Source organism: Schistocerca serialis, chromosome 3, assembly GCF_023864345.2.
Source record: "Schistocerca serialis cubense isolate TAMUIC-IGC-003099 chromosome 3, iqSchSeri2.2, whole genome shotgun sequence".
Taxonomy (NCBI): Eukaryota; Metazoa; Arthropoda; class Insecta; order Orthoptera; family Acrididae; genus Schistocerca; species Schistocerca serialis.
The window spans coordinates 318454435-318469619 of NC_064640.1; the positions used below are offsets into that span (position 1 = coordinate 318454435).

The 15185-nt window shown below is 35.8% G+C and overlaps 1 protein-coding gene across 1 annotated transcript in view; it reads right to left on the reverse strand.

Annotated features, from left to right (window-relative positions):
• The window catches only part of LOC126470126 (protein artichoke), a 181944-nt gene that overhangs the window by 18749 nt on the left and 148010 nt on the right, over positions 1–15185 (reverse strand). The window contains exons 9-11 of the mRNA XM_050097741.1: positions 5717–5817; positions 5026–5221; positions 4678–4941 (exon numbers count right to left, since the gene is read on the reverse strand). Coding sequence (XP_049953698.1) covers positions 4678–4941; positions 5026–5221; positions 5717–5817 — 561 coding nt within the window. The remainder of the gene's footprint in view (positions 1–4677; positions 4942–5025; positions 5222–5716; positions 5818–15185) is intronic.

Genomic DNA, 15185 nt, shown 5'->3' on the forward strand with positions numbered 1-15185 from the left:
TCATCCATCATTATTGGTGCTGTGATAATGATCTGAATGTTCTAGTTGTGACTCAAACAATGACAATATCAAGGTACAAACAAATTCTGCCCATCATTCATTTATTAGTATGTCTCCCATTAATACAGATAAACCAATACATTTAAGTGAAACTGGAACCCAAAATAATCGAGCTCATTTCCCACATTTTGTTGCTATAGCCTATGTGGGAGATGTGAAAACAGTGCTCTTAATAATGTTGAATCATGACTTCATTCAAGGCATATCCCATGTAAATGTGAGGAAAAACTATTTTAATCAGTATGGTTTCTCAAGAACCAATGTATGTTGATGATGATGCCACTGTGACTGGACACAACTGTCAAAATACCTTTTCAAAAAAATAATTAAATGCCAAAATATCATAGTTGACTTCATTTTCTTTATACTAATACTTCTTTATGACCCACTCTAATTATGTACCAATTACTTTAAGAATAGTTGATGTCAAAAAAGAAAAATTAGGACAGTAAAGGTTTAGTAGGATCCCTATGTATTGAATTTGACAACCAGGAAGTCGACTCAGACAACTAAAAGTTAGTAATAATTCTGACCTCCTGGATTGAAAACCATAGTTTTCTAGAGTCCTTCTGTGACAAAAATGTGTCCCATGAGTTTCATGCAAATATTGCCCATAGCAGACAGAACCATTCAGATATGTATATATTCCTGGGATGGTTCTCCAAAGCCACTAAAATTTTATCCCTTGGATACTGTTCTAATTACGATATTGCAATTTCAGTGTTATTCTGATCATGATGCACTGTGATGACCACAGCCACTATTAAACACATCAGATGAATTCCCAGTTGTGAATAATGACTACCATCAGCTGTAGAATGGAATGACAACAATCAAAATTTGTGCCAGACTGGGAATAGAATCCGGATTTCCTGCTTATTGCGAACGGTTGCCTACTATTTGCTTATCCATGCACGACTCACTGACCCAAAATTCTATTTGTTGTCACCCATACATCTATGATCTGTACTTGCCCATCCATTCTGTGTATTCCCGTACAGATTACAAGTTTTGCTTGAAAGTTGCATGCCCGGTACCGGCAGATAAATACAATATTGCAGTGCCGGTGCTATTCTGATTGCTAACAACAACCACTCAGTCTCACTACTGACAGCTTTGTCCAAAAGTCTTGAAAAAGTAATGCATTCAAGAGTAGCTTCACATATTTCTAAAAATGAAGTACTAATGAAACATTAATTTGGTTTTCAGAAAGGCTTTTTAACAGAAAATGCTATATATACTTTCACTGATCAAATATCAAATGCTCTGAATAACGGAACATCAGCCATTGGGATATTCTGTGATCTCTCAAAGGCATCTGACTGTGTGCATCATGAAATCTTTCTAGATAAGCTTAAGTACAGGGTGATTCAATAAGAATACCACAACTTTAAAAATGTGTATTTAATGAAAGAAACATAATATAACCTTCTGTTATACATCATTACAAAGAGTATTTAAAAAGGTTTTTTTTCACTCAAAAACAAGTTCAGAGATGTTCAATATGGCCCCCTCCAGACACTCGAGCAATATCAACCCGATACTCCAACTCGTTCCACACTCTCTGTAGCATATCAGGCGTAACAGTTTGGATAGCTATTGTTATTTCTCGTTTCAAATCATCAATGGTGGCTGGGAGAGGTGGCCGAAACACAATATCCTTAACATACTCCCATAAGAAAAAATCGCAGGGGGTAAGATCAGGGCTTCTTGGAGGCCAGTGATGAAGTGCTCTGTCACGGGCTGCCTGGCGGCCGATCCATCGCCTCGGGTAGTTGACGTTCAGGTTTCATAACTAACCTTTTTCGTAGGACTCTCCATACAGTTGATTGTGGAATTTGCAGCTCTCTGCTAGTTCTGCAAGTCGATTTTCCTGGGCTGCGAACAAATGCTTGCTGGATGCGTGCTACATTTTCATCACTTGTTCTCGGCCGTCCAGAACTTTTCCCTTTGCACAAACACCCATTCTCTGTAAACTGTTTATACCAACATTTAATACACTACCTATCAGGAGGTTTAACACCATACTTCGTTCGAAATGCACGCTGAACAACTGTCGTCGATTCACTTCTGCCGTACTCAAGAACACAAAAAGCTTTCTGTTGAGTGGTCGCCATCTTAGCATCAACTGACGCTGACGCCTAGTCAACAGTGCCTCAAGCGAACAAATGTAAAACTAAATGAAACCTTATAGCTCCCTTAATTCGCCGACAGATAGTGCTTAGCTCTGCCTTTTGTCGTTGCAGAGTTTTAAATTCCTAAAGTTGTGGTATTCTTTTTGAATCACCCTGTATTATGGTATGAGTGGGACTGTATGCAAATTGTTTAACTCATATTTAACTCGAAGAATACAGAGGGTTGAAATTAACAGTACAGATAATTTGCATAAATCACCAGAGTCCTCTAACTGGGGAGGCATCAAGAATGGTATCCCACAGGATTCTGTCTTGGGGTCCCTTATTGTTCTTAACATATATTAATGACTTGCCACTCTATATTTATAAAAATCAAAGCTAGCTCTTTTTGCTGATGATACAAGTAATAACCCCCCCCCCCCCTGCCCCCCCCCCACCCCTCAAAAAAAGAGAGAATTAGCTAAGGAAATTGTAAATACTGTCTTCCAGAAAACTGTTGAGTACTTCTCTGCAAATTCTGAGAAAACACAGTATATACAATCTTGTACAGAAAATGGCATAACACCATTGATAAATATAGACTTTGAACAGAAGTCTGTGGCTAAGGCAGAATATTCAAAATTTCAGGTTGAACTGGATGAAACACATTGATGACATTCTGAATGGTTAGGTACAGCTCCTTATGCTATGAGGGTTATTGCAAATTTTGGTGATAAACAGATCAGTAGGTACCCTACTATGCCCATTTTCATTCACTACTTTCATATGGCATCATATTTTGGAGTAAATCATCACTAAGAGAAAAAGTATTCATTGCCCAAAAGCACGTAATCAGAATAATAGCTGGAGCCCACACAAGGTCACCTTCAAGACATTTGTTCAAGGAGCTCAGGATATTTACAGTACCTTCGTAATACATATATTCACTCACAATCTTTTTTATTAATAATCCATCCCTGTTCAAAAATATCAGCAAAGTACATAGCAGCAACACTAGAAGAAAGGATGATCTTCACTATTCTGCATTAAATCTGACTTTGGTACAGAAAGGGGTGAATTATGCTGCCACGAAAATCTTTATTGATTTGCCAAATAGCATTACAAGTCTGACTAACAGCCAACTAGCATTTAAGAACAAATTAAAAGAATTTTTGAATGATAACTCCTAATCAGCAGATGAATTTTTAGATATGAAGTAGTAACCATATATATAAAAAAATATCATGTAAAGAAAACTTATGTGGAACTGACACATTCCACATCATTACGAAATGTTGTATTCATTATGTATGGAACAAGGAAATGTGTGTTTGGGCTATTCTAAAAAAGAATTGTTTCATTGCACCATTATGCAATTTTTAAAAAATGTGAAATTCTGATATTTTAAAACAGAAATATGCAAGTCACTATAGAAAAAAGTTGATTGACCAAACAATGATGTTAGTAATAGAATACTTAAAATATTTTTACCATTGGTAGCAAACTTGGTAGTTATTTGGTTTGCTGGTTAGTGTTCCTAACAATAATATTATTAAAATCTGTTAACTATGTTGGATGGGAGGCCCTAAAATGCATAAAAGATTAGTTTGAAATAATTATAGTTATTTGTAATTCATTATAATTAATAAATATATTAATATACAAAAATAAATATTTATGACTGTCTTAGTGTCACCAGACATACTCGTGGACATGTCCTCACAGTAAAGTAAAATCATTGTAGTCTTAACAAAGGCAATATTAAGTAAATGCTGATGTATAACAACTAATAATTTTATGAGACAAGTCATTAGTCAATAGATTGATTTCCTTTATAATGTAGTGAGAATATTTGGTTCCACTTACAATCCCCAAAATGTCTAAAGATGATTTTTCCATGCCGTCAGTACACTATCATAACTCGTGTGATCATATCACCTAGGAATATAGGATGAGGAAGTTAATCTTGTTCTGAAAATGGTATATCCACCCTAAAGTTTGTAATGTGATAGGCCTATATCATGTTATAAATAGGTGGTAACCCAAGCATCAGATTTGTTCACTGGTTTCTCAGCTGGTCTCAAGATGGACATGAAATGGAGTGTGCCTGCAATCTCTCCTCCCTTAATGATATTGCCAATTTTATGTCATAAATGGGCAGCATACTTATGGTTTAGAAATAAAGTTATTACATGAGCTATACTAATAAAACCAAACGACAACACTGAGTCAGTCTTTCTCTCTGCAACTTACCACACACTTAATAATGGCCAGGAATAGCATGTAGGCACCTATAATATCCCATTACTAACTGCACAACAGAATATTTGTTCAAATTGTCCTTGAATTATGTGCTGTAATATGCATACAATAAATCCTACATTTTGTTTCCGAGATACATTTAAGCAGTAGGGAAAAAGAGTGAAAGGAAAAAGATAAGCTTAATTAAACTTATTGCAACCTTCTGTTGCAATGAATAATGTATATAGAAAATTACAATTACCTGAAAATAGCAAATCAGTTCCATTCTTGATTAATGGCATGATCTCAAATGGAAATTCTCTTATTTCATTATTCCTTGCATCTATATATAATAACTGTGATTTTAAAGAAGATATTTGCTTTAGAGGCAAGTTCTTTAATTTGTTGTATGACAGATACAATGAAGTCAGATTTGGTGGTGGCCCAAACACATTTCCTGGCAAATCTGTTAGTTCATTATGTGACAAATCAAGCACTTTAAGTGCTGTCAAGTTTCCAAGTGCATCTGGAAAGTATTTTAACAATTATTATTATTATATCACTTTCAAATGAGATTACCAAATATACTGCAAACTTTGCTTTTACTCACTTGTCCTTATCTCATTTATAAGATTGTGGCTCACATTAAGCAACTGTAGCTTCTTAGTCCCAAATGTTATATCATATGACAGTACTGGCATTGTGTTATAGCTAAGGTCAATTTCTTGCAAACGATAAGGTATCCATGGATTGCTAGGAAATGTTTTCCTTGTTATGGAGGATATCTTGTTGTTACTCAAATTCACCTAAGGACATAGAATGCACTATAATTAATATTTCAAGAAACTTTTTTGTTGATATATATTTGTTTTATATATAACTCAGGAACACACTGGGCTCTTCATCTGTGGAATCACTAGAGACTACTCCATTCTTAAGCCAAATGGTCCAGCCCAAGTTGACCCGTATTGACATGTTAGAGATAAGAATATTAGTTAGGGTTTATGAAATAACTATTTGAGCTGTTAGCTTAGAAAGCAGAGTGCATAGTTTTATTCACAGACATATGGGAAAAGGCATTTGAAAAGATCAATATAGCAAGAGTTTTTAATGGAATTAAATTAAAGAGGGAATAAAGAATTAATTATGTTAACTACAATACTCCTACAATTATTTTTCTATTTTGTACAAGGATAAAAGCTTCTTACTATTGTATCAATGGATGCACTTTATTATGAAGCTGAACTAGTTTACACAGATTCATGGTACTGCAACTAATTTTCTATTCCACAGGTACTTACTCTTTCTAGTGAGAGGCAGTCATCCAATAAACCATGTGTCTTGTTATCTAACTTCTCCAGGTAGTTGTGTGAAAGGTCTAATGTGCGTAATGAAACCAGACCTACAAAATTTTTTATGAAAATAGTAACTCCAGTAACAAAATAATGTTATGAAATGAACCAAGGTCCAGTATATTGAAATATTTTGAAAGTATTTACAAAGATAATCATGCTTTCAACATTTAATTTCATTTTTTCTTGAAGCTATTCTGATTTACATGTTGCTGAAGGCTCAATACGCTTATGTGTAAAACTGAAGGAGGAAAATAACTTTCACATGATGTGTCACTGCCAATTAATGTAGCTTGATGAAACTTGAACACTACATAGAAAGAATTGCTACAGTTTAGTCTTGAAGGTAATTGACAGAAATATGGAATGTGACAAACAGGAACGACACTTTTCTTGAAAAACCATCATTACAGTGAAGTCACCATGATTCATTATGGTCACCTGGACATTAAACATGGTGGCACATGGCTCTTAACAGGGTATTTGATCAGCATGGATGGCAATGAATTCTCTGAAAGATGCTCCCATGTTGGTCACAAGGTCGGTAAGAAGTTATTGCGATAAGGTGTTCCATTCCTACGTGAGTGTGGCTGACAACTACAGGATGATCATTGTTGCATGTGGACATGCTGCAGTATGTTTCCCCAATGCATCCCACATGTGCTCAATGAAATTTAAGTCAGGGAAATTGGCAGGCCAGTCTATTCACCAAGTATCCTCTCGTTCTTGTGGTAGGGCATTCCATTCCTACACCAGCACAGTTGACAACTGCTGGATGGCAGTTGATGGGTACAGAAATTTGCAGTACATCTCCTCGAGGCATCCCACATGTGCTTGATGGGATTTGAGTCTTGGAAAAAGGCAAGCTAGTATATTTGTCAAATATTCTCTCATTCCAAGAGCTCCTCTACTTGCATTATTCCTTGTGGTCATGCATTACCATCCATAAAAATGAAATCAGTGCCAAATGTACCTCTGAAAAGATACATATGTGGAAGGGGTACAGTGTTAAAATAATGTTGACCAGTGAGTGTACCACGTTCAAAGATTTGGAGATCAGTATGCCCAGGCAACATTATGTCTCCTCACATCATAACTCTTGGATCACCAAAATGATCATATTTGACAATGTTCCTGACTGCATCACGTGTTCTGGTTTCTTGCCATGTGGGGGTATGTAAAGCATTGTTGAGCATGATAATTTTGATGGTCCAGATGTTATGACATGGGGAGGCATAATGTCGCACGGGTGTTCTGAAAAACTTTGGACATAGTTCACTCACTGGTCATCATTATTGTAACACTGTACTCTTTGTCCAAGTGCATCTTATCAGGGGTGCATTCATCTGTGACTTCATTTTTAAGGATGATGATGTGTGACTGCATCAAACAGTGCAGGTGGAGTGGTTGTTGGAATGAGAGGATATTTGGCAAATTGACTGGCCTGTCTATTTCCCTGACTTAAATCCCACCAATCATATGTGGAATGCCTTGGGAAGATGTACTGCACATTTCCATATGCACCAACTGCATACTGCAGTTGTCAACTGTGGTGGTGTAAGAATGGAACTCCCTCCCACAAAAGCTCTTTACCAACCTTGTGGCCAACATGGGAACACATTGCAGGGTATGAATTGCCATTGTGATGATCACACAACATGATTAAAAAACCATGTAACGTCCAGGGGGCCATCATGAATCACGGTAAGTGTATTGTTCTATACTACACTATACTATACCAGTTAATTCAATGTATTGTCCAAGTTTCTTTGAGCTATGTTACTGGGCATTGACTCATAATGTGAAAGTTACTTTCGCCCATAAATTCTGCACACCAGTTTACATTCCATGTATGAAGTTTCATGGATGTTAGTAATTTCAAAAGCAGTTACACAAGCTTTTCTCTATACACATATTTACTTGGAATTATGGCATAATATCATTCCTATTGACACAAAAATATACAATGAACAGTTCAGAGGATGTTCCAACCAACAAAATTGAAGTTAGTTTCATCATGAGCTAACATCTAAGCTTCTACATTATAATAGTACAGTATTCTTAGGTATTAATGTTACAAATTAGCGTCATGAGTATGACACTAGTCTTGTGAAAGACTTGTAGGACATTCTGTGATTATAAAAGGGGAAAAACTACAAGTACAAGGTCTATATGAAAACAACCAACAAACTTTCAGTTGCTGTTAAGGTATTGTTTGATGAATGTTGAGTGCAAGGAAGCTATGGTCTCCAGAGGATCATTACTGAACAATTAAACTGTATCCTGGTTTTGTCCTAATTAACTTTTTCTGAGATTACATGATAAGTGTGACAAGAGTGCAAACAAAATATTTACATTAAATTGTGGTATATGCAGTTGACAATAAAGTCACTTCTCCTTTGTATAGCTCACATCTGAAAGTCTCACTCAGTAGATTGGTTGCAATGGTCCTGTTCCATAGCCATTTCATTTACAAAATATGATTCACTGGGACATTTATACATGCAGTCATCAAGTGGACCTACTTTATGAAACTTTAGTGAAAATTTTCATTGATGTATGTGCTAGGACTTTTACAGCTGCTATTGTGTTTCAGTCCCCTAAGATGTCCAATGAACAGTCATTAGTGATCACAGCAGACAATATCTGGACAGCTAGTTTAATAAAAGTTATCTGTTATAATGTAGTAGGTGCTGAACAGTATCCCAATGAAAGTGTACAAGTTTTGCAAAGAATTATTGCATAATTCATGTAATTTTGTTCATAACTTTTGGTTATCCATTACATTTACATGGTAGTACAGATACTAATTTAGTGCTTATTTAATTAGTTTATTTCCATAGATATCAAGAATCTAAATAAGCTATTGGAGAATACAGGTTTCTTGTTTCAATCAATTCAGTAGACATAACTAAAAAACATCTGAAAGTTTGTCAGTAGGCCTCTTAAATCAATCATGCAAACATGCTGTTAAACTATAGATTTTTTTCATTATTTACAGGGTATACACAAGAAAATATTGCCGTGTAAACGTAGAGGATCATTTCAACATTGAAGTACTTTACAGTTATTGTTCTACTTGAAGTGAGAAACCCTTGCCTATGTCTAACCCAAAACCTGACTCATCCACGAAGAATACCTTTAGATAATCACAGTTGTTTATGAAAAAAGAAAATGGAGAGAAAATAATTACCTAAATCTATGTCTGTGAATGTTAGACTGAGTTACACAGCAACTGAATGAGATACAGCCATTAAATTCATTCCTGACTGACAAAATTCATTCACAATATGTTTATTGTACAATATGCATATTTGTTTGCATGACTGCTGCATGGTATCTTCTAGGAGCCCAGAAGGTTGTACAAAACTGTATTGATATTTGGAAGTATGTAGTACAAGTAGTCAATAATTTGTTTATATATTCCTTGAAACTAGTAGAAAATGCATGCAGCGTTCTGTCCAAACTTTGTATGTCACTAAAATTACATATAACTATTTCAAAATGAAATAAGGATTTACATTTTTTTTCTTAAATAAATGAAAGACAAAGCATTTCCATTGCAGTACACATACTTACATTACACTTTTTCTGATTTTGTTATTACAAAAAACACAACCAATGCTTCAATTGTATTTTAGTTACAAACTATGTGCTTATTCACATGGAGTGAAATTGATTTACTGTATATACAAGAATTGTTATTGATTCCAAAATTACTGAAATGTGTACACTGTAAAAATATCTCATTTTTGGAATTTTCTGAACAATTGTCATTTCATAAATGTTGATTCTCCTGAGGAATGCCATGAAAAGTCTTGAATAACACATGCAACATGCAAGATACCATTTAAACTCAGTGGAAACCACATGAGCATTTAAATGCATGATGGTAGTTTTTCAGTTAGTGTCACTTATACATTAAAAGATTTACTCATTTAATTTTATACAAAAATGCCGCTATCAGTATCCTATATTTCATCCAAGACAACACAAGAAAATCACAGGCTTTATTTAGAGATATGTTGCATTTTGACTGAATGTTAGACTGAGTTACACAGCAACTGAATGAGATACAGCCATTAAATTCATTCCTGACTGACAAAATTCATTCACAATATGTTATGGGGGAAGGAGGTAGGTTCAGACATTGTTTGGTGATTTTAATAACTGTATATAAAACATACAGACTTTTCATGTGATGTTTCACAAATCTTAGATATTCATGTTTTGTTTCAACATGTTGGTGTCTATGATACCCTTATTAATATTTCCACTATACATCATAATTACATCTGTCACGTAGCACAATATTCCATTAATTTCCAGAGTAGATGCTACAATGTTTTTGACAGAAATACAGGGTGATTCAAGAAGAATACCACAACTTTAAAAATGTGTATTTAATGAAAGTAACATAATATAACCTTCTGTTATACATCATTACAAAGAGTATTTAAAAAGGTTTTTTTTCACTCAAAAACAAGTTCAGAGATGTTCAATATGGCCCCCTCCAGACACTCGAGCAATATCAACCCGATACTCCAACTCGTTCCACACTCTCTGTAGCATATCAGGCGTAACAGTTTGGATAGCTGCTGTTATTTCTCATTTCAAATCATCAATGGTGGCTGGGAGAGGTGGCCGAAACACCATATCCTTAACATACCCCCATAAGAAAAAATCGCAGGGGGTAAGATCAGGGCTTCTTGGAGGCCAGTGATGAAGTGCTCTGTCACGGGCTGCCTGGCGGCCGATCCATCGCCTCGGGTAGTTGACGTTCAGGTAGTTACGGACAGATAAGTGCCAATGTGGTGGCGCTCCATCCTGCTGAAATATGAATTGTTGTGCTTCTTGTTCGAGCTGAGGGAACAGCCAATTCTCTAACATCTCCAGATACTGTAGTCCAGTTACAGTAGCACCTTCGAAGAAAAAGGGACCAAAAACTTTATTGGCTGAAATGGCACAGAAAACATTCACCTTAGGCGAGTCACGTTCATACTGAGTTGTTTCCCGTGGATTCTCAGTGCCCCATATACAGACATTGTGACGGTCGACTTTCCCGTTAGTGTGGAAAGTTGCTTCATCACTAAACACAATCTTTGAAATGAAAGATTCATCTGTTTCCATTTGAGCAAGGATAAAATCACAGAAATCGATTCTTTTAATCTTATCAGCTGCAGACAGTGCTTGAACCAATTTCAGACGATAAGGTTTCATAACTAACCTTTTTCGTAGGACTCTCCATACAGCTGATTGTGGAATTTGCAGCTCTCTGCTAGCTCTGCGAGTCGATTTTCCTGGGCTGCGAACAAATGCTTGCTGGATGCGTGCTACATTTTCATCACTCGTTCTCGGCCGTCCAGAACTTTTCCCTTTGCACAAACACCCATTATCTGTTAACTGTTTATACCAACATTTAATACACCACCTGTCAGGAGGTTTAACACCATACTTCGTTCAAAATGCACGCTGAACAACTGTCATCGATTCACTTCTGCCATACTCAATAACACAAAAAGCTTTCTGTTGAGCGGTCGCCATCTTAGCATCAACTGACGCTGATGCCTAGTCAACAGTGCCTCAAGCGAACAAATGTACAACTAAATGAAACTTTATAGCTCCCTTAATTCGCCGACAGATAGTGCTTAGCTCTGCCTTTTGTCGTTGCAGAGTTTTAAATTCCTAAAGTTGTGGTATTCTTTTTGAATCACCCTGTATAATTGGTTTATTTCTGATAACATGTATGTATTAAGAAGCTCAGTAGCAGCAACTTCTGCTGTTAGTCTACCTTTGTGGGATAGCTTAGATGAAGAGCTCCTGACTTCTGTAATACATGCAAGGAACATTGATGGTGTGTTAACTTTTAGTATAGTTCTTATGTCACTATATAATATTAATAATGCATTTAGGGTGGAATATTACAGGAAACTGTTACAGTTGCAATGAAAGTAGTTGCATGATACAAACATATTTTCATCCCTTAGTCACAAGTTAGGAAAAGATACTTTTATAATTCAGTGTAAATCATAAGATTACAAGAAAGTGTTATAGAGGACTTAAACCACAGAGACTGCTGCTGCCAATAACACCATCTGCTATCTTTCATTCTGCGACACAGCTACTGTACAGCAGTGTGGTGCATGGCATGAGATGTTAAGTATGTCAGCATATTAATTTGAGAATTCTATTAATGCAGACTAGTTCTTTATCAATATAAGAAGAAGAACAAAAGTGCTTAACTTTGTGACAAGATCAACTTACTCAAAATGAAACATCATCTTGGACAGGTTCTCTTGCAAAAGGGTCTCTGGTGTATGAGGGCTTTCCCAGCCAAAGACCATTTCAATAAGCTTCTTCTGGTGTCATGATATGATAAAATGAGCAATATTTTGGCTACTATTGCAGGCAGCCTTCATCAGAATGATTGTCACCCTAATGAAGACTGCCAGCAATATTAACATAAATGACAATAGTTTTATCACTTCACACACCCAGAAAAAACCTCTGAAGCATTAATTACTGAAGTGGTGATCCCCATAACTTCTATACTCTGCGAACTATCTAATGGTGGATAGAAGGAATGACCCATATGAGCCCAGATATCTCTGAATTTGTTGTCATAGTCATTTTGTGAGAGCCCTGTAAGAGAAAGTAATAAATTACCTGACTCTTCTTGAATATATGATCTTGGAATTTTCATCATGTGCCAACCCTCTGCAGGTTTTCCTGCAATTTGCTACAGTTTTTCACCATTGTAACTTCTCCAAAGACATGTGCAAACAACCTTCTGACATCATCCATCAGATTATTTGTATAGACAATTGATATTTATCACCCTATTACAATTCTCTGGGTTTGTCTCAAAATTACTTTTACATCTGATGATTTTGCCTCATAAAAACAAGAAGTTAAGTTCTTTATGTCAGAAAGTCTTAAATCCAGACAAAATGTTGGTCTAATATTCTGCAAGCTTGTAGTTCAACAGAACTGTAATGAATATCCTCCAGATGTAGTCCACATATCTCTTCATAAGTTCAGTAGTAACTACTGTTTTTGGAATGTAAATGGCGCCTCTTTGAGTACAGGCACTTTTTCCTATAAATACATTATTGTGCCCCTTCAGGATCTAAACCTGTATTGTACAATGAAAACATCTTTGCTTAACCAACATGAAAAGTTGGAAACCATCGTTATGCTGAAAGAAGCAATGGTTGATAAAAGAAAGAATTTTTTCTTCAGTGCATAATGGTTAATACACTGAGAAAATCAGTCACTGAAATTACATAGACAGCTGCAGGATATGATGACAACAGTGTGTATGATCAAATTTATTGTTGACTTATTACTGCCCAAAACAAATGAATGACACCTTTAACTACTCTCTGAACCCAAGTGCCTACTCAACATCATAGAAATAGGGATTGTATAAAACTATTATTCAAGAAGGAATCTGGAAAATAACCCTCTGACTACCAGCCAACTTGTATTCTATCATAATTGTCTAAGATTAACAAGGCTAAATTTATCTTCAAGTGCTGTACAGTGGTTCACTTTACACCTTACAATCCACCAACTTATGTGTCATTTATTTATTTTATTTATTCATTCATCCAGGAATAATCATACAAAGATATGGGATTTTTCAATTTAATGCAATGAAAATAAGTAGTTCAAAAACAGAGAGAACATGTGGGCAACTGTGCCCTTGATGGAGGAACCATCCTGCCATATGCCATAAATGATATTTTTTTAAAAAAACCTTGGAAAATCTAAATCATGATGGCTGGTCAGAGCAAACTCCATCCTCCTGAATATGAGGTCAATTTCTTAACAACAGCACAGCCTCATTTTAGTGGTCCCTTTTGTACAATTTTCTTTTATCTACACACAGTTAGCTTTAAGAAACTTATAACATATAGTTTTCATCTTCATCACTGTACACACTAAGGACACATGTTGGTGATATCTGAACCATGAACATGCTGTTATGTCCATTGTATTAACTACAGTTGTTCAGAAAAATGATTCTGGGCCTGTAAAACTTCATCCATTTTCCATGCATGTTTTCGTGTCCTCCCCTCTATCCACCTGAAAAACTGAGTCAGCATTTCCTCATTGGGGAGTGGTATGTTGAAATCAGGAGAATGACAAGACATGACATGTTCAGAGCAATAAAGACACAAAGGTGGCATTTAGTATCAAGGGTATGACAACAATCAGTTGTTGTTATTGTTGTTGTCATGGTCTTCTGTCTGAAGACTGGTTTGATGCAGCTCTCCCTGTTAGTCTGTCCTGTACAAGGAGCCTGACAGCTGCCTTAACTATACTCTCTCTTAAAGCTACCCATTCATTCTCTGTTATGTTCTTTCTCCTGTTGCAATCAATAGTTGCCTAATGCTCCCTTTATAATACTACAACCTGTATCCATTTAAAATACCTTACAACATTCAAGCCTTGTCTTCTACAATTTTAAACACTCACACTTTCTTCCACTACCAAACAGACCATACTTTGATGCTTTAAGATGCATCCTGTCAACCAATTTGTTCTTTCACTGAAGTTGTGTCACACAGTTCTTTTGTCCCCAGTTTGATTCAGTACCTCTTCATTAGCTAGGCAATCTATCCCTCTGATCTTTGCATTCCTCTGTTGCTCCACTTTTCACCAACTTATATTCTCTTCTTGTTCAAACTGTTAACTGTCCATGTTTGAATTCCGTACAAGGTTATCTCTAGACAAATACCTTCAGAAAAGGATTTATAACATACAAATTTATATTCATTGTTAACCAGTTTCTCTTTGTGAGAAATAGTTTTCTTGCTATTGCCAGTCTTTGTTTTATTTATTCTCTAATTCAGCCATAATCAGTTATTTTTATGCCAAAATAGTGAAATTCATGTACTAATTTTAGTTTCTCATTTCCTAATCTAATTCTCTCAGCATTACCTGACATAATTTGCCTTCATTCCATTACCCTTCTTTTACTTTTGCTGTTCTTCATTATATAATCTCTTTTAAAGACACTGTCCATTACATTCAACTGCTCTTCCAACACCTTTGTCACCAATAACAGAAACCTCAAAGTTGTTAATTTCTTCTTCTTGAATCTTCATTCCCATTCCAAATTTCTACGTGGTTTTCTTCGTAACTTGCTCAGTCTGTGAACTGAATAAATGGGGATTGGCTACAAACCTGCCTCACTTTCTTCTTAACTAACGCTACCTTCTCATGTGCTTTGACTCTAATAACTGCAGTCCATTCCTGTACAAGTTTTAGGTTAGTATTCTACACTCTATAAAGGAATAGTCACGGAGATCAACTGCATCCATTGTGGATAAAGTTCACTTGTAGATGTTATTTTGTCCACTGTATTTTATCTATTCCAACTCCAGAATTATGAAGAGTGTATTCTATA